The sequence below is a fragment of the Triticum aestivum genome, chromosome 4D (assembly GCF_018294505.1).
Source record: "Triticum aestivum cultivar Chinese Spring chromosome 4D, IWGSC CS RefSeq v2.1, whole genome shotgun sequence".
Lineage (NCBI taxonomy): Eukaryota > Viridiplantae > Streptophyta > Magnoliopsida > Poales > Poaceae > Triticum > Triticum aestivum.
In genome coordinates, this window is record NC_057805.1 from 326,384,703 (window position 1) to 326,408,399 (window position 23,697).

Sequence of the window (23,697 nt, forward strand, 5' to 3'; positions counted from 1 at the left end):
GCAGGCAATGACTTCACGAAGACAAACTGAAGTAAAGCGGAGTAAGAGATAGAACCAGTTGCTTGGTAAGGACAGGGATTTGTTGGACCAGTTCCAGTTGTTGTGACAACTGTACGTCTGGTTAGGGAGGCTGAGATTTAACTCAGAAGACCCCGTCTTCACCTTATTCCCCTTGAGCTAAGGACACTTAGTCTTCGCCCAATCACTCTGGTAAGTCTTCAAGGTAGACTTCCGAACCTTCACAGACTTCGTTCACCGGCAATCCACATTGACTCTTGCATGCTCAGAATGCGACGCCTAACCGGCTGGAGGATTGACAGTCCTCAAGTGTAACAAGTCTTCAGATCACGCGGACAGAAAGACTTCAGTGATGCCAAACACTCTTTGGGCTCTGGGTGTTTTGGGCTTTGTCCTCGCAAGGATCTCTCTCTCAAACGCTTCGGAGGTGGGTTGCTCTCAAACGACAAAAGCCGTGCACTAACTCTGAGCAGCCACCAATTTATGGTGTAGGGGGTGGGCTATTTATAGCCACTAGGCAACCCGACCTGATTTGTCTGAAATGACCCTGGGTCACCAAGGAACTAACACGTGTTCCAACGGTCAGATTTCAAACACACGCGGCAGCTTGACTTGGGCTACAAGTAAAGCTGACTCATCCAGCTCTGGATAAGATTTGCTCTCATTGTCTTCGCTCGAAGACATAGGATTTGGTTGAGCATCACTTCAGTCACTCTGACTTTGTTCACTTGGACCCCACTTAACAGTGTGGTGGTTCCTATGACTCAACAAAGAAGAAAATGAAACAACGAAACAACTATGTCTTCGCGCTCCATAGTCTTCATGCGATGTCTTCTCATGTCATAGTCTTCCATGTGAATATCTTCCTGGACCACCATTGTCTTCAATGTCTTCACACATTTTTAGGGGTCATCTCTGGTAGGTAAACCGAATCAATGAGGGACCAACACCTGTGTTATCCTGCAATTCTCACAAACACATTAGTCCCTCAACCAGGTTTGTCGTCAATACTCCAAAACCAACTAGGGGTGGCACTAGATGCACTTACACTATGGCCCCCGGGTCTACTTTAATCATATTATAAATTCCAAAAATACTTTGCTGCAATTTATTTACTTTTATTTTACTTTGCAATTTATCCATCTACCTATACAAGATTTAATTGCAAGTAATGAGTTCAAGGGGATTGATGACCCTCTTGCCCATGTTGGGTGCAAGTATTTGCTTTTGTGTGTGCAGGTGCTGAAGATGGGAATTTGCTTGGTTCTCCTATTGGTTCGATAACCTTGGCTCTCACTGAGGGAAATACTTATCTCTACTGTACTGCATCTCCCCTCGTCTTCCCAATGTAGTTTACAAGTAGAAACGGCGATCGACCCCGTTCTGGCTGGGGACGCCGGAGCGGCGATAAACCCAAAGTCCCTGTTGGTGAGGGCGAGGACGATGCTCGGGAGGCCGCGGCGGCGGACCTCTAAGGGCGTCTCGGCCCCGGAGGCCCACATTCCTGATGTAAGGGGAGGATGCGGGATCCTGGGTGGTGAACTGACGGAGCATGGTGGTGCGGCCGATGGTACTTGATACATCTCCAACGTATCTATAATTTTTGATTGTCCCATGCTATTATAGTATCAATCTTGAATGTTTTATATGAAATTATATATCATTTTTTGGGACTAACCTATTAACCTAGTGCCCATTGCTATTTGTTGTTTTTTCGTTTTTGGCTTTTCAGAGAACCAGTACCAAACGGACTCCAAATGCTACGAAACTTTTTGACAATTTCTTCTGGAACAGAAGGGACCCTAGAAGGCTCGAGACAAGACCCGAAGAATCATGAGGGAGCTTCTTGTAGCACCTCTTGACATAATTCCACCTCTACAAATTCCCAAATATTCCCAATACATCAGAGAGCCACCCAAAATACTTTTTCTGCCGTTGCAAGTTTCCGTTCTTCAGAGATCCCATCTGGAGGTCTTTTCCGATACTTTGTTGGAGGGGAATTTCATCATGGAAGGCCTCTACATCAACCTTGCTGCCCTTTCGATGATGTGTGAGTAGTTTACCACAAACCTAGCAAGGTTTTGCTTACGCCGATAGACTCTGCCACGTGGTGATTGAGTCAGTACCTGCATTATAGGATAGGGTGGTCTACTTCTGGTGGGTGGTCCCTCACATAATATTATCCCTCAAGACACGTTATGTTGAGATAACTAAACTATCCTACTTCTTGTCCCATATGTGTGGTGGCTAACTTAAAGATATTTAGGTCACGAGGACCAAACGAAGGAATAAGTTGCATGGATAACCGTGACTCCTAGATTAATTGTGTTCCCCTTAAGATGTCTGCACCTGTTATGTCACAGGTCTATCGGTTTCCACGATCATTTATCTACTTCATGTGCGTCCTAGGGAGTTGTATGTCTCCAACTACGCCAATGAAAAGGACATCTCCAATCACTAAATTACCAAAGGTAAATAAGGAACACGAAGCAACACACACAATTAGACAACACATATCAAATAACCACTTACCAGTCGACCGACCCATACCCAACAATTACTCAAATAACATCACACAAAAGGGGGTTCAAGAGTTGTTACAACCCATCATGGAGACCATGATGGAGGAGGAAGGAGGGATGGTGATGGCGGCGACACAGTGGATGATGGTGATGGTGGCGTGGCCGTGGTGGTCCTCCGGCAGCGGCCCCCTTCTGGTCTACTTCATGGTTGCGACTATGGTGTGTGTTCTTGATGGTGGCGGTGGCTGGACGCGGATATGAATGATAAATGAGGCTTGATGGCAGCGGCTAGGGTTGAAGGTGTATATAAGAGATATCTTGTAGACTCCTCCATTGATGTAGCCTCCTCGAAAAATGACCTTTCCCCTTTTTGAAATGGCTAAGTCTAGTGTTCTCGATGTCCACCGTTTGAACTGCTTTCATCGTGCTAAGTGCATGGGAAGTCCACAACAACTACAAGACACACAAAGGCAAGGAAAAATAATAAAACCAACTAAGAATAAGGTTTACGCAATGCTCGCGGTGGAAAGGATAAAAATTGGAAATCATGCATATGGATATATAATTGGCTCAAAGGGACATGATATAGTTGAATGTACGGAGATAATGTGTAACTAATGAGCTCTATAGATGCTAAAATATGGAGCCACAGTGATGATGGTGAAGCCCCATTGATGAAGTGTTGCGGAGGCGTATTCCTTGGATCGATTCCCCCTCTAGATGCCTTGGGGAGGCTAGGGTTCTGTAGATGTGTTTCTGGAGACTATGGGCGTCTGATCCCTGATCTGACTCTACAAAGGGTGAAGTAGCCGACCCAAAGGCAGCGATGGCAGCTCATACGACCATGTGCGCTCGTATGGTTGGTTGTCTTGCACTCTGGATGAGCCGTGCACGCTTCAAATGCCACCAATCTTTTTATCATTTTATGGTAGGTGATAATCACATTAATTGAGATGATTCCCTCATAATTGCCTGGGATTTCTTCCATGGTGTTCCCTTCGTCTCAAAGGACGATAAACCGACAAAAAGTAGTGCGCGAACGTGGTAAAATTCCACAAAGCCTACCGAGTAGGAAAAAATAAAGGGTACAAACTTCACATATTTGGGGGTCATTAGGGCCCACCTAGTGATCGAGCAAATGTTCCTCCTGTATCTTAACCATAATCTAATATGATTCTTACAAATAGTCGTTGTCCCCTTTCGTCATTCACCCACCATGTCCATGTCACGGCGTGCATCACCTACCTTCATGTGGGCCCTATAGGTGACCTACCCCATGCCTAACGCTCCCTTTCACATATTTTAAAGATCATGTGGGGCCCAACATATAATTTGAAACAACATTTCCCCCATGTTTTGCTATTTTTTTATTGATCAACTTGCTCAAAATAAATACCTTGTATTTAATGCTTTCCAAGATTTGATTTTACTAGTATTTATTTACTCCCTTTGTACTACTATTTGTGACTTGTGCTTCTCACATACGAGCCCTGCCTTCAGATCTGCCTGGAGGCCCTAACCCTAAGGATTCCTCCCCATTGGTACAATCCGTTCAAGTAGATTTTGGTGAGTTTTTTGTCTGGGAATACCCATTTTCCATGGTTGAGTAATTTTCTAAATCGGATATATGCTTGTTTATGGCAAGCAATTCTTAAGTTCTTTTTAGATTCATGAGCATGTCTAGGCTGATCTTTACTAGGCCATATTTTTGGAAACTATTCTTGCTAGGAGCGCAGCACATAAGATCCAAAAGAGAGGGGCGGGTGTTTGCTTGAGGTGTGAGAAAGGATTTGAAGAGGTAGGGGCAGTGATAGGAATGAGGACTGATAAGGGTGGAACCACGGTTGGCGGCGGTGGAGGCCGATTGTTTCACATGTTCAACTGCAGGGGAAAGTCCCTCAAGATGTTATTCTCTAGATCTCTGGGTAGGTGTTTGTAAGAAAACATCATCCATTCCATTAATTCCCTGACTAAGGTCATGTTTCGCCAATGATTCCTTTATTACCATATTTCTTATGATATGTCTGCAGATGATGTTATGCTTCTCAAGAGAAGCAACAAAACCATACAATCTAGCCGCCTCCATTTGGTGAGTGATTGATTCAGTAGCCTGGCTACTTGAAATGATTTGTGTGTTTGTTGTTGCTGGTTGATATGATCCTTATCTTCATGTATGTTTTGCTGATTTTGTGTGTAGAACGACAAAGTTGAGGAGGCTGGTGTGTCAAGCATACAAGAGAGAAACACTTATATTTGTGCATCCTCGACCAATGAGGATGGGCGTGTGATGACGACACCAGGAGTAGTGGCTAAGCTTATGGGTTTGGATGCCATCCCAGGTCCAGGTGTCACAAAATCTATTTACACCCTATCCCATGATAGCTACAACATCAATAGGATCCCAGAGTACTCTAACGACAACATGCTCAAGCCATTGGATTCAAGAGCTAAAAGCACGCCAAGAAGTCCTATTGAAAGATTGCAGATGTAATCATTGCCATCAAGTTCCATCAAGAACCTTTCAATGCCCTTCACCGGTTCTTGTCTCTGATTAATTATCGACGATCCAGTTTAATGGGAAACATAACTCAAATCATGGAGGTGGCTCCCAAGATTCTAGATCCCAAGCCACAAGTGAATCCTATGGAGAAAACCATTTCTTCAGGGAACCCTTTCAAGGCTTCTAAGTCAAGGAGGAGTGTTGCAACTTCTCAAAGGATGCTACCTCAACAACCACAATCATCCATGATCAAGGTCAAGCTAACAGAAGGGAGACTATTTAGAGAGCAACACATGAACCGGCATTTGAACTACAACGAGGACATTGCGACACCTTCAATTGATTCTTGTGATATTAAGAAGCCAAGTTGTTCCAGGAGCAATAAAAGGAAGTCTGCTTATGTGGTGCCCCATGCAGAGTTCAGCATGCAGAAGAGGGAAGGTATGGGTGCTTATGGAAGGAATTCAGGACAACATAAACTTTATAGATCTCACAATATAATGTGTTTAGAACAAAGCAACATTTGATGATTCAGTCCAAACACAAGACAAACAAACAGTGAACAAAGTCATCATCATATGGTACTATTACCTCTGTTCTTCAGAAGAACAACCAGAAACAAAATTCTTTGGTGGGCAAGGGAAAGTTTGTACCAAACAAAACAATCTCAACCAAACAAGCTACAAAGGTGATTGTAGGAGATTCCTCTTCTAGGACTATGGGGAATGGAAGAAAGGTCATTGTGGAAAGAGTAAGTGGTAGTTGGAAAGAATCAACATCAAAGAACAAAGACTTCCCACAGAACATAAGGTTTTTTTTCAAAGAGGAACTCCACATATGGAAAGGTACCATTCATGAGTGAAAAAGCAATAGACACACTCCAAAAGCAGGTTCAGCCTAATGTTGTTATGGATGAGAACATAAAGTGGAACAATCCTGGTAAAGACACTGTAGATGTTGTGTCGTGCACCAACACCTCATCCTTGGTTAAACCATTAGCGAATAATTCAGATACAAGAACCGATTTTTCTTTCAATGACATAACAGAGAAGCATTATTGGGATAAAAATGTTGAAGGGTCATCAGTAGGGCTAAACTATGTCAGTGGTGATTCATTAGGCATTTTGTTAGAAAGTAAAATGAAGGAGCTAACATTAAATGATGATCATCCATCGATTACCCAAGGGGTGACTACTTTGTGAAGAGTCAGTTTACCTTGGACGAAGAACAAGTGTCCCCTTTTAGCAGTTGGGATGTGGAAAGTGAATTATTCGAATTTAGCCCTTCTACAATAAAACCTTCACTATATGTTGACTATTGCCAGTCGGCCCAATCTTCAACCAAAGGATAACTTCTCCAATGGAGTAAACCACAGGTAAATAATTTTTTTGCTTTTGTTCGTAGTGCAAAAATATATGCTCGCACAAATAACAAACATTATCTAGGTTGTATTGTTTTCTGATGGCACTCTCCTCCTTTCTGTTTCCTCTTGTGCGTATTTTTTTCTTTTGATTTGTTGGTCATTTATCTAGGTTGTACCGTTTTCTCCTATCTTCTTAATATAATATGTTTACATAGCACTTGTGTTATACATTACTATTTGTTCTTTTTGTGTATTGTATTTACATAGCACTTGTATGATACATTACTATTTCATAGCCACAATTTTTGTGTATGGTGTTTTACATAACACTTGTGTTATGCATTACTATTTCTTCTTTTTCTGTAATGGATTTTACAAGGCTTTAACTGTCATCGGAGAACGGAGTTGCATGATGTGCATGTTCACAAAATACTTTTATGCCTTTACGGACCAATACTATCATTAAAAGTATTTTTCTGATTACATTTCTTGGATCACTTTATTGATGTGTGCATCGCATAATGCGGAGTCTGGGTTATCCCCTTTACAAAAAAGAACATTTCTAGGATCACACTAGTGACCACTTTGAGATTTAGAACTTCATTATCTCTAGTATATGTTTCGTAGAATCATGACAACGCACCAACTATGCATGTGCGTATTGAACCATATGGTTTCATGTACTTCTATGATAGTGGGGAAATATGAGTGGTGTGGTAAAGCCATGTCATAGTTGATTTATGCCTTGGATTGTGGGTTTTGGTTATATTCCAATGTGCATGACCTTGACATTATTCAGGTAAAAAATGCTCCAAAAAAAGGATCACACAAGTGAGAAACGAGACGAGAAAAATGAAATTGGTGGAAAGATATGCTTATGTTTAGATTGGGCATTCTTAAGGCCTCGTTTGTTTTAGCTTCAAGGACCAGATTCAGCTTTACAAAAAGTTGAATCTAAAACAAACAACTATTTCAAATCAGCTTCGCCAGTGAAGCCAGAATCAGATTCATGCCATTTTCGGTGTACTTTCCTAAAGCACATCCTGGCCTACTTCAATGGAAAAACTAATTATGCTTTGCTAGTGAAGCGAATCCACAATTGATTCAGCAGAATTTGAAGCGAAAGAAACATGGACTAAGATTTCTAGCCAACATAAGGCTTATATTTTCTTGCATGCTCTTCTGTCAGGTTTATCAATGTTGATCAGGCAGTTGGTTTCTTTTGCATCTTGAGAGTAATTATAGGTTTTACAAATTTCATTTTCATATAGGTGCAGGAACCAGAAAACTGCATCAGTCCAAACAATGGAAGGAAAGATGGGGATGGTGAAGATCTAAATCCCCTCTCTGTATTCCACCCACCATTTATGAGTGAGAGTTGTTGGTCTTCGTAGTGCCAGAGTAGCAGTAATGGTAAGTTTACAACACTTCAAATACTGCAATTTCTACCCCCCCCCCCCTTGACATTTTGCATTCTAGCGATTAACATGGTTGTATTGGCAGGCAGTATAATAGAGCAATCTTCTTCTAAAGTGAATTACATCCCAATGAATATCCTCACCAAAAATGTTGAACCGGTCGACATGGATGTAGAAATGATGCATTTGACATCTTTTAAATCAATAGATAGTCTAGACATCTTTGATTTCAACAAAGTTTCGAAAAAATCAGAAGGCACAAACAAGGATTACATTGAATATATCCTAAATAGTGCCAACCTTACCAAAGATGAACTAGAGAAACTATTGTGCAAACAGGAGGGGTCAGCTTTGGATCCTCTACTCTTTGACAAATTGGAGGAAATGAATATACATACAGAATTGAAGAAACCTCTGGACGACTACGTGTATAGACGATTGTTGTTTGAATGCGTGAATGAATGCTTCGAGATGAGACGTCTCACTTACTCTTGGGAAGGGTATGTAGCATGGAGCAAAGGGTGATAGCAGCGAGCAGATGCCTAGAAACTGTAGTCTACAGTGAGATCAACGTCTGGAAGAGTATGGGCGAGAGAACGCATGGTGAGCTTGTGGAGAAGGACATCACCACTGGCTTGAGCAAAAAGGATCTTGTGGAGGGCATTGTGCATCACAATGATGCAGAGACCGTGAGTTTCAACCTCTCTCTTGACAAATATTTAAATGGGCTTGTGGAGAACAACATGAGCAGTGAACTGGGCAAATGGGATGATTTCTGTGTGGAGGGGTTAGAGGTCGGCGAGGAGGTGGAGAGGGACATACTTAGCTCGCTGATGGACGAGGGTGATCGACGACATCTGCGCGGGATGGCGTTAGAGGCGTTAGTTTTCAATTTTTGTCCTTGTTTGCTCATTTTTCCATTCAGTTATATCCATCTCAATTGAATAGGCCTATTAAGACACGTCGTTCACAACTAGATAATTATATATTTCATTCCAAAACCGAATGTTATTTATGGTCCCATGGTTGCACATGAGTTTCGATTGTGATCACAACTTGTAACTCTGAAGCCTAGAAGTACTGCAAAACTCAGTAACTATATTTATTTATTTTGGCAATTTCTACTTGTGCTTGTTCTTTTTTATTTGGGATTTCTACTTGTGTTAGTTTTTTACCAAGGATTTCTACTTGTGCTAGTTCAAAGCCAAACTCGCATATATATGGTGCATCCTGATTTACGAGGGAGTCAATTTTGTGCCTCGCACATTGCTGCGTAATGGACCTGTAATGTAACTGTAAGCATCAAAATAATGTGGATATCATAAATCCCAATGTTGCATTGCATTAAGACACAATCAGATCTTTTGAGGGTGTGCTAACATGTCAAGCTAGATTCATGATATGCTAGAAGCCAGACAAGGGCTGTATAACTGACTACATTATTTGTTAGACTTGTTCGTTCAAATCATGATATCAACAAGATCCAAGGCCTTGCTATGGGGCCATTCTCTACATGTATGATTCCCTATAAAAAAACATGTACATGTATGACTATTCTTTTTTCGCGGCAATGAATTTATTCTTTCAGGTTTGATATTTAAGAAAATCTCTAGGCTTCAGTCCAAGCGTTAAAATAGGCATGGAGTAGGTGCAAAAAAGAACCATGGCATGTTTTAGATTCAATCCATTCACATAACCGAAAACATCACGTGTGAAAAAGTGAGTAAAAAATGTGACGTTTTTCCTTTCATTGAAGTTTCCCCACTCAGAGGTCAACCGTGGTGCAGTACTGAGTTCATAACATTATATTTGAGCTAAGACCTCACCAACATTTAGGCCCAGCCTCAGTAACTCTTTCTCGAAAAGATGACTTACTTCTTTTTTCTCAAAAACAAAGACGACATTGTTCGGCGATCCTATTTGGCTTGTAGGTCGGGGAATAGCGAGGTATCACAGTGCTTTCTATTTGACGCTTATAGCATTGTTTGCATACCCCCTCCCTCGATAGATTCTTTTATGGGTCGGCCCATGTAAGGCATGACAAGGAAGCTCCCTTTCCTCGTTTTGGGAAGGTCCCACAAGCTTCATCGGCTAGTTTTGGGAAGTTTCTGTAACCTTCTAGTCGGGTTTTTTTGTTTATGGTTTTTTGGACCGACTTTTGTTCGGTTTTATTTTTCCATTTTATTCCCTTTTCCTTTTTTTCAAATGCATGAATTTTTCTCAAATTTGATTTTTTTAATTCATGAATCTTTTTTCGAAACATGTGAACTTTTTTCAAATCCGTATTTTTTGAATCCATGAACCTTTTCTATATGCATGAATATATTCAAATCCACAAACTTTTCCAAAATTACAATTTGTTTTCAAAACCCTTGGACTTTTCTCTAAATCTGTTTTTTTTTTAAATCCATGGACTTTTTCCAACTTTATGAACGTTTTCAAAAATGAAAAAAATCATATTCGCGAACTTTTTTGCAAATCTATGAACTTTTTTTAAATTCATGATTTTCTCCCAATTTTTTGATTATTAAGTACTTTCATATTTACTTTTTTATATAAGTCAAAAGGTCCATGGTTGACTGGTCAACCATCGACCAAGCGAAGTGAACAAAGGAGACCTACCTCCCAAGCGACCAGGTTCCGTCGCTTTTGTTGGGCGAGGGACAGGTGAGCGAGCGCGTGAGCGAGGGCAGAAAAGCTGTGCTAGAGGAGACATATATGAGCTCTCAGGTATCGCGTACTCTCGTGATGCCTCTATGTACAGTTAGGACGGCCCGACTATCTCACCTCTCCGGAATGTTCTAGAATCTTCCTAGGTTTTTCGTGTGTTTTTACTTATATTTTTTCTATTTTTTTATTTTTGCTTATTCTTTCCTTTTTCTTTTTTATTTATGCTCAAATTGACTAATATTTTGTAGGATCTGTGAACTATTTTCAAATTGGTGAACGTTTTTCGACATTCAGCATATTTTTTCAAATCATGACCATTTTTTAAAATTGTGAACAATTCTTCAAATCCGTATTTTTTTCAAATTCACTAGCAAATTTTAAAACCCGGAACATTTCTCAAAATCACAAAGATTTTTTCAAATTCATGACCAATTTCTAAAATCTGGGAAACTTTTCAAATTTACAAAAAAATGAAAGATTTTCAAATTCAATACTTCATAAGATCCATAATAAGTGTCATGGTATTAGTTCAAATTTGAATTAAAACCACAACATTTATTATCGATCGGAGGGAGTCACATTTTATGAAATCCAAGTACATTTTTTCAAATTCGTTAATAATTTTTGGATCCTGGGACATTTCTCAAAATCATGAACATTTGTAAAATTCTTTAAACTTTTCAAATTCCTGAACTATTTTTGAAATCCAGGAACATTTTTCAAATTCACAAACATTATTGGAAATACAAGAGCATTTTTCAACTACATGAATGATATTTGAAATTCGAAGCATTTCTTTTTGTCCGCGAACAATTTTTTGAATTCATGAGCAAATTTTAACATTTCACAAAATCATGATCTTTTTCCAGAATTCAGATATTTTTTCTAAATTCATGAATAAATATTGAAAAGTGTAACTTTTTTAGAATTCGCCAACTTTTTCTGGAATTTGTTAACATTTTTCAAAAGTCCGAACGTTTTTTCAAATACACAAACAATTATCAAGTTCATGAATACTTTTGGAAGTTCAGGAACATTTATATAATTTCGAACTTTTCTAAATTCAATTTTTTGGAAATTAGGAGCATTTTTTAAAGAAGCAAAAAAAAACATAGAATAACCCAAACTAAAAAAACAGGGGAGCCCTGCCGCGCATATGGGCCGGTCCCAGCTTTGTTCTCTTGATCGTATCACGGTGATACAAAAGACGAGAGATCCTAATTGGGGCCTTATGTGCTAGTTGTTGGAGAGAGAAATAAGAACAAGGCTCACGTGTCGCTCGCGTGTGGGATGACCCAACAAATGGGGTGAGCAACTTGATAGTTCCATAGTTAGACCGGTTCGCAGTTGACTGGTCGATCGTTCATCGGTCCACATCGACTTTTGAGAAAAAAATAAACCTGAAGAAAATATCATAAAATATGAAAAACATTACACCAATGTTTTAAATATTGTAAATTTGGGAAAGTTCATCAAATTAGAAAAATTTCATATATTTGGAAAGAGTCTATAAATTTAGACAAAAAACACAAATTTGAAAAAAAAACATAAAATTCAAAATAAAAATCTCGAATGGACATCATGAATTTGTAAAAACTTCAGGATTTTGAAAAAAAATAAGAATTAAAAAACTGAAAAAAATTACGAATTCAAAAAAGTTCACAAACTTTAAAAACTTTGAGATTTGTAAGAAGTTCATGTTTGAGAAATATGCTAAATTTGAAAAAAGGTAATAAAGAAACAACAAACGAAAAACAAAAAATGAGTGAAATAACCTTAAAAGGAAATAATTACAAAAACAAGTAGAAAATAGCAAAGAAAAAAATCTAGTCTGGAAGCTTTCAAAAGCTTCTCAAAACCGGGCTAGAATATTTGGAAGCTTCCAAACCCAGGATAGGCTCCCGCTAGAATCCGCTTAAATGGGTCGGACCATCAAAAACTTGCGTGGGCGTCGTGTATGAGTAGGCCTTTAATGAGCACGGCCCGAATAGAAAATGCTTACAAAGACACACAAGAAAAATTTCAAAATATAAATTTCAGGTCTTTTTTATTAATTAAGTTTAACGAATTTGGATAATTTTCTTATGGACTTAAGAGGCATGGCCAAGGGTCCATATATAATAAATATCATGGTTGGTAGATGGCCTATTTTAGGGATTTTGCTAAAGTTGTTCGGTAAGTATTTGAACTTGTGTGAGCTTAATTTGCTTTTTCTGAATGGCATGATAACACATTTTTCTATAAAGTACTAAAAGCAACGGGCAAATTGGGCCCACTCAATCTGCTCGGCCCATCTCCCCTCTAGCTCCAACCTCTATGAGTGGGCACAACCCATGTAGTCTGTGTCGAATCGCCATCTCCCATCACCTCTCACTAACATGCGGGGTCGTCCCATGTTTATCCGACTTGCGGGCCCACATGTCATGCCCGTCATTTGGACCCACCGCTGCTACCTGCTACGTCGTCCTCGTATATAACCTGTCTCGTCTCCACCCTCTCATCTTTTCCCATGCCATCGCATGTGTCCAATAGCTAGCCATGCGAGCACCGCAATCAGAGCTCTCTCGCCCCCTCGATAATTTTTCTCACGACACCGCTAACCCGTCGTCGCTTCCACAGTTAATTTTGTCGCGCCACTGAGGTAGACTTGTTTGGATGATTCTTCGACTCAAACGTTCATCTCTTCGAGGCCTACCCATCTATGCAATTTCTTAGAACTTCTATTTTGTTCTTGTTGCCATGTATGGAAATTAATTGTGATCTTGTCATTGAGACTACGAGGTATTAGGGTCATCTTTGGTAACTTAATCACAGTAATGACTAGAAAGGTGGCTGTTCTACGACCTCACAATGTCACAGACAAACAAATTTGTCACTTCAATGTCTTTTAATAGGTTCATTCAAATCGATGGAGTGTGTAGTAAGGCATGGAAGAATATTTGATTGAGGGCTCAAGTCATGTGAGACAACTCGAGGCCAACTCCAAGCTTCTATTTCTCTAAGGGATCGAAATCATTCGAGACTCCTCAGACTCGACCTTAGGCTCCCAGAGTGAGTTCTAGGGATACAATGCACTCCTCGTTCTTGTATTCAAGTCTAAGTGAATGAGGGTACATGCGTATGGCGGCTTTCATAGGCTAGGAGTCCTGGAAAACGATGAAGGCCACCCTTCGGTGGTGGTAGATGGGAGACATATTTGGGCCATAGTTGAAGTGGGTCAGAAGTACCAAGTAAAATCAATTCCTGAGAGGTACTGTAGTAGACTGAGTAGATCTTAATGGAAAATTGTGCAAAAAAGTCATAATTCACAACTCAGAAATACTGGGTAATAAATCTGTGGAGGAACAATGCCTATACTTAGAGAAGCAAACCGATAAGACACGAGACTGCAAATAAAATGTTTTTCTTGCATGTGCTGGAGATAGCAGAGAATTGTCTCAACTAGATATGGTTGGTAGCACCGAAACAAAAAGGTGTCTTAGTTCCCATGCTGTGAAAACCTGGTTTAGAACTCTATGAAACAGTACCACTAAGTTCTCAGTTGTACGTTGCAGATATACCCGAGATACAGTAATAATCTATTGTTATATTTCGATGTTCATCACTAAGTTTATATTTTTGCGTTATAATTGCAATGATTATTGAATATGTTATTTGGAGGAAGACTCAATTGCATGTGTGGAAACATAAAGACCAAATGAATCCCTAGCCATGCCTATAGGAACATCTCAGGTATTGATGATGATCTTGTTTCCAGATCATGTGTATTATTAAAGTAACAAGGATGCCATTAGTGCTTAGAACAATATTATTGAAACAATGGTGTTGGATAGACCCAACTTATGAATTAGTGCGAGATAACATCATTACTATGTTGTCGGTATTTTTATATTAGATGTTAACGCTTACTTACGTCCTTAGACCATGAGAATATAGTATACCAACATACCGGATGGTTACTTTGAGATTGCCAAACGCCACACCGTAATTGGGTGCCAATAAAAGTAACTTACAGATGTACCAGAAAAGTATTGTTGTGGATATAATCCTGACAATAGTACATGGGGTATGTATGTGGAGGCAATAAATCTACCAATCAGTGCGGATGGTAGTACGCATATGGATTTATACTAGTTCAGGCCCTCCCCGGTGGAGGTAATACTCTACCGTTGTGATGCTCTTAGCTTTTGGCGTAAGGTACGGTATGTTGATGCTCAACTTTCAGCCCAATGCTTCCTTTCCTCCTTATATAGAGTGGCTAGGATGAAGGTCATAATGGACCGGTATTAATGCTATTCATGGCCTCATATGTGGCCGACTGTTCTGGCTATTATTGTTCGTAATTGTCGTTTTTAACTAAATTATATCACAGTTGGGTAACTGAAGTCATTAAGCATTGGCATGGTATCGTAGGTTGTAGTTCACTATAAGCACTTTTCATTTGAGGTCATCTTAAAAACATATTTCTATGTCAAAATCTGATGTCAACACACGTCTTATCTAGCACAAACTCCTATACATCATCTTGTTGTACTGCAGCCGGGAGATCTGCCGCCTCATCGTGCAGAAATTTCAAGTTACCTTTTGTTGACGTAAATTACTCCAAAATATTACCCACAAAGTGATACTTTTTTTAGGTCCCACAAATGATAGTTTTTGGCCATTTACTACACGAGGATAATTAACACGCTTTGTCTAGCAAGGTTCTCTCCTTCTAATACCTGGCTGATTTGTCCCCAATGACTATAATTCCTAGGGTTTGACTATGTCACATATGGATGTGAGCTATTATCTCACATCTAACATGACTTCACCCCATCTGTTTGTGATTATAAAAAAATGTGTTGTGGCTCTCCCGCTGTTTCTTTTTTTGGCTCTCCCGCTATTTCGTTTCTTTGGCTCTCTCGCTGTTTCATTTTTTTAAAGATTGCCCAGCCCAGTTTCCCATTGCGCATAGGCACACAACTCACCACGGTCACGACCTAGGACCAAAAAGCCTAAAAAAATACAGCGTACCTAACAGGAATCGAACTGCTCGTCAACCCATCCTTTCAACCACTTACACACATAGGCATTCATGGCAAATAATCAAAGCATGTCTTTAAGGACTTACTGCAACGTCGGGTTTGACACTTTTTGAACAATTATTGAAAAATTGTGAACAATTTTAAAACAACGATTTTTTTATTAAAACGCAAAGAATTTTGGGAACTCCATACTTTTTTGAAAAGTGTGAACAATATTTGTAATTCTGTAATTCCATATATATATTTTTAAAGACGAACTATTTTTTAAAATCCCGAACAGTTTTTTAAGTGTGATTTAAGAAAATCCTAACATTTTCTGGAAAACATGAAACCTTCCCCCAAATCACTAATTTTGGAAACAGGAGTATTTTTGGAAATTCCCAAAGATTGTTTAAAAACATCAACTAGTTTTAATGAAAACAAGAACATTTTTTGAATTTCTAAACAATTTTTTAAAATGGGTACATGTTTTGAACACTCAGAACATTTTTTGAAAAAGAATATGAACATTTTATGAAAATGCATACATTTTTTGCATTTGCAAACAATTTATAAAAAGGGAACATTGTTTAAAACATTCGATCTTATTTCGAAAAACATAAATATTTTTTAAACTTGCGGGCATTTTTTTTGAAAAATACGAACCTATTTTGATATTGTCGAACATTTTTTGGAAAACCCAAACAAATTTTGAAACACCAAAGAATTTTTCAAATGCCATACACTTTTTGACAAAAATGAACATTTTGGAAAACAAAAAGAGGTCAAACTCAGTTGTGTGTCGACAGTGGACTTGCAACTGGAAAAGAAATGGTCAGGCCCAGTTGTGTGTCGAGGGTGAACTTACAAATAGGAGAGAAAGGGGTCAGGCCCAGTTGCATGTCGAGGGTGGACTTGCAACTGATAGAAAAAAGGTCGTGCCCTAGTTGCGAGTTGACAATGGACTTGCAACTGAGACAAAAAAGGTCGGGCCCCAATTGCGAGTCGAGGGTGAGATTGCAACTAGGACAAAAAAAGGTTGGGCCCCAGTTGCGAGTCAAGTGTGGACTGGCAACTGGAGAAAAAGTCAGGCCCTAGTTGCGAGCCGTGGGTGGACTTACAACTGGGATAAAAAAGATCGGGGTCTAGTTGCGAGTCAAGGGTGCACTGGCAACTGGAAACAGTTGCGCCCCAGTTGCGAGTTAAGGGTGGATTTGCGGGTAGGACAAAAAAAGTGTTGGCCCCAGTTGCGAGTCTAGGGGGACTTGCGCCTGAGGGAAAAAATGTCAGGCCCGACTTGCGAGTTGAGAGTGGAGTTGCAACTAGGACAAAAGAAAGGTCGAGCTCCAGTTGCGAGTCAAGGATGGACTAGCAACTGAGAAATAAAAGGCCGGGCCCCAGTTGCAGTTGATGGTAGACTCGTAACTGGGATAAAAAAGGTCGGGACCCAGTTGTGAGTCGAGGATGGACTTGCAATTGGGACAAAAAAAGGTGGGCCCAGTTGCGAGTCGACGGTAGACTTGTAACTGGAAACAAAGTTGACCCTAGTTGGGAGTCGAGGTTGGGCTATCAACGGAAAAAAGGCCGGCCCCGTTTGTAAGTCGATGGGTGAACTTGTAACTAGGATAAAAAAAGGCAGGCCCCACTTGCGAGTCGACGGTGGACTTGCAATTGGGACTAAAAAGGGTCGGGCTCCGGTCGCTAGTCGAGGGTGAAATTGAAACTGGGACACAAAAGGTGGAGCCTTAGTTGCGAATTGAGAGTAGACTTGCAATTGGAAAAAAAAGTTCGGGCCTAATTGCGAGTCGAGGGTGGACTTGTAACTGAGGCAAAAAAAATGTCGTTGTCCAATTGCGAGTCGAGGATAGGATTGCAGCTGGGACAAAAGAAGATCAGGCCTCAGATGCAAGTTGATGATGAACTTGCAACTAGAAAGGAAAAAAATAGTTCTCTATTTTGTGGTGGACAGTAAACTAACAACGATGAAAAAAATCCTGAATTAAAAAAATGAAAAAGAATAAATAAATAAATATAAGAGATCTTGAATTTAAAAAGGAAAACGTGTGGCTTTAACCGGCAGACGCTCGTGTGCGATCTGCCGGCTCGTTCGTGCGACACGTGTCCTGCTGGAGTGGTTCCATCTTTTTCTTTCTTTCGGTCAACACGACCGCTGCTCGTTGCTCACTATCCGCTAAAATAGTTTCTGGAACAAGATCTTTGTTGTAAAAAATATATAACAAGACCTGTGTTTCACAAAAATTAAATTGCAACATCTGTTGTAAAAAAACTAGTAAATTGCAACATGACCTCTGTTGCAAAAAAAGACTGTAACAAGACATGTGTTGCAAAAAGAATCTGCAACTTGATCTATGTTGCAAAATTTTCTCTAACATGACCCGTGTTGCAGAAATTTCCTGCAACACGATCTGTGTTACAATGATAGAAAGTGACGCTCGGTTGCTCAATCCACCTGATCCGATGGCTCGCGAGCCTTAAAAGATCCGCTGGCATTTAAAAAGTTTACGAACTTGAAACAAAAAATGAAAAAAGAGGAAAAAGGAAAAAGAAACAAAAAAACAAAATAAAAAATCGCTTGTTGCTGTGACCACGCTGAGGCAACGCAAACGCAACGACTGGACCCCTCGCGTGAATGATGCGTACAGGACCAACGCCAAGCGAGAAAAATAAACAAAAAAATACGAATTTTGATGTCTATATCATACGGTTAGAAAGTTAGATGTTAGGTATACTACTATAGATGTGAAATAGTAAATCTGTAATTTCCTATGCTTGTATATAACGAATAAAGGATGTTTGAAGTGTCAAAAAGAAAAAAACACGCCTTGTCTAGCAGATGCTCCTATGCATCATCTCGTTGTACTGCAGCCAGGAGATCTGCCGCTGCATCCTCATCTGCGAGTAGAAGTTGGCGATGAACTCCTCCGCCTTCACGTCCACCCCGGCGTCCTCGCCGTCCTCTTGTTCCGCGGCGCCGAAGTTCGCGCAGCTCGCTCCCATCACCGCCCGCTGGAGCAGCTGCTCCTCCGCGCAATCGTCGAGGTTCTCGACGCCGTACTCGCTCGGCCCGGCACCGTGGCCTTCCCCGACGCTGCCCGCGTCCCTCTCGCGCGGGTCACAGAAGAAGTAGCGGTCACCACTGTAGTCGTCGGGGGTGTCCGGGACGGCGGGGGCGATGCAGGGAATGAAGCGGAGCACGCGCGCGGAGGGGGCGCGGAACCGGAACGCTGGAGTCTCGTCGATGGAGAACTCGCGCTCACCGTAGCGCAGCCGGTCGCCGCGCCTGCTGCACCCCAGGGTCTTGAGCAGGCCGAGGCCGTGCACGACGATTCCCTTCCGCGCCCGGAGCGCCGCCAGCCGCAGCAGGCGCCACGCCCGCCCTCGGATCGACGCCCTCCTCATCGCCTTAGGCGTCGTCGTCGCCATTGTAGTGCCGTCCACCGGAATAGCAGCGTCCCCTGTTGCTTGCTGCAATGCTGCTCTGCTGTATCGCTTCTACTACACTAAGTTGGTGATGAGATGAGCGGGGCAGGGAGTGCGGCATAAATAGGGAGCTGGCAGCTGGCTTTGCTTGTGTCGTCTGTCGTGTGGCGGGAGCGGGAGCGCGACGTGAGAGAAGAGAAGCGACCGCGTTTGTTTGGCTGCTTGCTTCGTGGCTGGCACAGAGCTGGAGGCTAGAGCTAGAGCGGTCGTGTGGTGTGGGCGTCCGCCAGGGAAGGGTGGACGCATAGTGCGCGCCGGATCGACCAGACGGACGGCGGGAAGGAAGCGATGCGTTTCTGGACATGGGGGCGTTTCGTGGGTTCAGTTTCCAGCTCCTGGTTTTCCGAACAAGGTTTTGTTTTGCCTGCCAGAGGCGTCGACCGGTAGGGTACTGTACTTACTGTTTCTCTGCCGAGTACTGACAGGCAACTGTGAAAAGTGAAGACTGGGACCTGCTAGATTTACGTGCTTCTTTTGGCGAGGAATTTACGTGCTGTCCATGGTGCTTCGTGCAATCGTGCTACGTTTTGTTGCATACATGGCCTCAACTGTAGTTTTTCTTGGCGCAGACAAAGCTTTGCCGTGGGTTTTGCTTCCAGTCCCGTCTCAGTTCTAGTAGTGAGATAGTGTCAAAGGTCGATTTGTAGTGCATGAACATGTACAAAAAATAAAGGTAGTATCTTAGGGCATCTCCAACCAGACCCTCAAATCCAACACCGTATCTGTTCATGGACCGGTGTGCAAAGTTTAATAAACTAAACAAATTTTACTAAACAAGACAGATTTCAACATAGTTCAGACATAATTCACGTAAAACAAAGGGTCTGTTTAAGACACATCTAGATGTGACATAGTTACGTCACATCTAAACTGATGTCCATTTTGTTTGTGTTCTATTTTTTTTCTTCTAGTTTTTTTTTATTTTTTGTTGCTGCATTATATATTTGTGGGAGTTTAGATGTGACATCCTTAAAAAAAATCTAGATGTGAATTAGATAAACTACAAAAGATATGTTGACCATTTAACTAAAAACTAAAAAAAAATAACATCCTAACTTGTAGCGGACGACAACCTCGTACACATGGCCGCCCTGGACGGCCGCACCACCATCGTCGTCCCTGTCGTCTTCCTTCCGGTGGCGGAATGGCGCGGGGCACCGAAAGCCTTGCCCGGTCGCCGCCTGGCACCCCTGGAGGAGCCGTTTCGCTTCCTCCTGTGACGTGTGGAGGGCCGCCGCGGCCAATGCCGCCTCCGGCCGCAATGCCCAGGCGGCAGCCTTGGCCCTACCAGCATTAGCTGAGGTGTTGCTTATCGACCATTCCTCGCCAATCTTGGTGAGCTCCCCGTCGAGGCGGCGGCGGCGCCGCACGACCATCTCTGTGGTGGTGATTGACCGATCGAGAGCCCATGCCGCGTCGGGCCGGGGTCGTTGCGGACCTAGGTCGGCTCCTCGTCCGACTTGGCGAACACAGAGCGGCAGGCAGCGTTGCGCCGCTCCTGCCACGACGCCTACCTTGCTACCCTATGCTCGGCGGACACGACGGCCCGCGACGAAGAGGAGACGCCACCACCGAGAGTGGAGGATGCGCCTGCGTGCCTCCGTGTCGCGGGCGGCAGCTCCTTGACGACCTGGTTGCGCTAGTTGCAGCGCGCCGGCGATGCCGGCTCCTCCTTCGAACGGCGCCAATTGGACGCTACAGTTGTGTGGAGGGTGTCGGCTCCTCCTTCACGCAGCGCCCGATTTGGACGCCGCTGTTTGGGGGAGGGGCGTCGGCTCCCCCTTCACATGGCGGAGAGGCGACGCCTACTCGTGTTTAGCATGGAGGGGAGTGCGGTTCCTCCTTGACGGCACGCGGCGACGAGGGCGGGGCTGGATCACATTCCTGGAGTGATCGCTCGCCAGGAGCTCAATTTGATGGACGAACTCCCCGTCCGTCACTGTGGCCTCTGAGAGGAGGCACGACTGCTGAAGGAGCGGCTGCGGCGGCGGTGACACCTAGTCCTCCTCGTCGCCGGAGGAGAAGGCGATGGTTGATTCCAAGGGTTGCGTAGAGCAATGGCGGCGGCGCCAAGATCCTGAGGAAGATCTGGAGTCGCCTGCGAGGCGGAGAACCACGACTTGGGCATGTTGTGGATAGGGAGATGAGGAGGAGTTCGGAGAAGCGGCTGAGCACGGAGATGTGGATGTGGACGTCACCGGAGCACAGATTATATAGGCGCGGCCAGGCCACGAACGGACTGTCAGACTGCTTTAATGCGGCGCAACGGCCGCAGTTTTGTTTCTTGAGATGACGTGCCCGCATTGAAGAGGCGACTCCCGTCTAGTCGCATCAGTCAGCGCTGCCCTCCTGTCCGGTCACATCATACGACATCAATGTCGGCTGCTGCAGCTCTAGACTGGCACAAATACAGCGCGGGAAGCGGCCCATCCGTTGGAGAGAAAGTGCGGGGGAGCGTTTTGGATGGGTCCGGCGTGTCGGAGCAGTTGTCCGGACGTCCGACCCCCCCCCCCCCCTGAGGGAGTCCTGGATTAGGGGGTCCTCGGGTGTCCGAGCTATCGATACAGGCCGGACTGATGGGCCGAGAAGATAGAAGCAGAAGACTTTTCCCCCGTGTCCGGGTAGGACTCCCCTATGCGTGGATGGCAAGAGTGGTGTCCGGATATGTTCTTTCCTTCCTCCACAAACCGACTCTGTACAACTCTAGGTCCCTCCGGTGTGTATATAAACCGGAGGGTTTAGTCCATAGAGGCTATGAGAATTCTCATAGGCTAGACAGCTAGGGTTTACCATTATGATCTCGAGGTAGATCAACTCTTGTAACCCCCATACTCATCGAATACAATCAAGCAGGACGTAGGGTTTTACTTCCATCAAGAGGGCCCGAACCTGGGTAAACATTGTGTCCCACTTGTCCTTTGTTGCCCTCGATCCTGAGACGCATAGTTCGGGACCCCATACCTGAGATTGGCCGGTTTTGACACCGACATTGGTGCTTTCATTAAGAGTTCCACTATGTCGTCAACAGAAGGATCGATGGCTCAGCTTGTCATCAGCGAAGATGCTGTTTCCGGGGAGATCTTTCCCCCTGGTCAACTTTTTGTGTTTGGAGGCTTCGCTGTGCGTGCCAATTCAACTGGTCACCTCGAGCAGATCGATAGCTACGCCCCTGGTTACCAGATCAGATTCGGAAGCCTGAATTATATCGCTGATATCCGAGGAGACTTGATCTTTGAAGGGTTCTCGGCCTCGTACGACGCTCCTCATCTACATGAAGGAAGCCCGTCGGATCCACCACCAGGCTCCATTCAAGGATCAACTCTCGTTCCTGCCCTGGCCTTAATTAGATCCAGAACAGACCACTCTGTCCGAAGATGGGAGGCTAAGCCCCACCGGACTCTCTCCTGTTACGGAGTTCCCAACCGGAAACCCACAGGTGGCCATGTTGTCAACGGGCCTGGAGTCAAACAGGACTCTCTCTGTCATCGGGAAACCGGAGCCATCTCTGGAGGTCAACTCTGAACTCTCGAGGTCTGCATCCATTGAGCACAGTCGGGTGGCGTTTACCAGGCCCAGCTCTGCAGGTCCTCAGTCACCCGTCCAACTTTCGCTCCTAAACGAGGCTTTGGACTTAATGCGATCTCTCGCCATTACGGAAGTATCACTTCCGAAGTACGCCCAGCCCGAACTAGGGGCTGAGAGCGGGGAATTTTACGTCCCACCCACCACCCACTTGATAGCCACTGTCGAGGACCTAACCGACATGCTGAACTACACCTCCGAAGACATCGACGGCATGGACGACGATGCTGGAGTCGAATCAGGCCAAAATCCACCTATTACTGGGCGTTGGACGTCCACTTCTACTTACGGCGTGTACATGGTGGATACGCCCGAAAAGAAGGACGACGATGGCAGTGAAGATCCGATTAAGGACAAGCCCGTCGAGGCACCACCGAAGCGCCGACGTTAGCGGCGCCGCTCACGATCTCGTCGAGAAAAGGATAGCAATACCGGCACCGGAGATAACAACACTCCGGATGATGCCGAAGACCCCGTCAAGCCTGCATCCGAGCAGGACGAACGGGAGGAGGGACAAGTTAACCCCGACGAACTCGTTCATCATGAGGATTCGGAAGATAGTAATTATCTACCGGCCTATGAGGAGGACGTTAGCCTCAGCAACGAAGATTTCATCATGCCAGAGGAACCCCTCGAACAAGAACGCTTCAAGCGACAACTTATCGCCGCTGCAAGGAGTCTGAAAAAGAAACAACAACAACTTCAAGCCGAACAGGACACGCTCCACGACAGATGGACCAAGGTCCTGGCTGCCGAGGAATACGGCCTTGAGCGCCCAACAACGAGCTACCCAAAACGCAGGCTACTACCCCAATTCGACGACGAGCCCTAGAGCCGAATCCGTCAAGATACCACCATGCTGATGAACCAGAACGACCACCACATGGATGGGACAAAACAGCTAATTATGACAAATACCAGCCCGCGCCACCCCACCGTAGAGGCAAGGAGCCATCGGCTCCGGGTTACACATATGACTTACGTCAGGACCTAGACAATAGAGCCGGCCATACCAGATCAATCTACGGATCAAGGGGGCGTGCTCCGACACGAGACGATGGCCATCAAGCCTGGCGCGACAATCATAACCAAGTTTGGGCCGAGAACCGAACACGGA

General features: G+C 43.6%; 1 protein-coding gene and 1 pseudogene across 1 annotated transcript; one reads left to right on the forward strand and one right to left on the reverse strand.

The window, feature by feature from the left end:
- Positions 1–4,356: 4,356 nt before the first annotated feature.
- On the forward strand, positions 4,357–8,769 carry LOC123096943 (uncharacterized; annotated as a pseudogene).
- A 9,485-nt stretch (positions 8,770–18,254) lies between these two features.
- Positions 18,255–19,033, reverse strand: LOC123099972 (uncharacterized). Its single transcript, XM_044521981.1, has one exon. It carries the CDS (start codon positions 18,939–18,941, stop codon positions 18,345–18,347), a length of 597 nt encoding a protein of 198 aa, XP_044377916.1. The 5' UTR covers positions 18,942–19,033; the 3' UTR covers positions 18,255–18,344.
- Positions 19,034–23,697: the final 4,664 nt, after the last annotated feature.

Coding starts and splice junctions, on each gene's coding strand:
- LOC123099972 (XM_044521981.1), bottom strand. CDS start 18,941: ATGGCGACGACGACGCCTAAGGCGATGAGGAGGGCGTCGATCCGAGGG.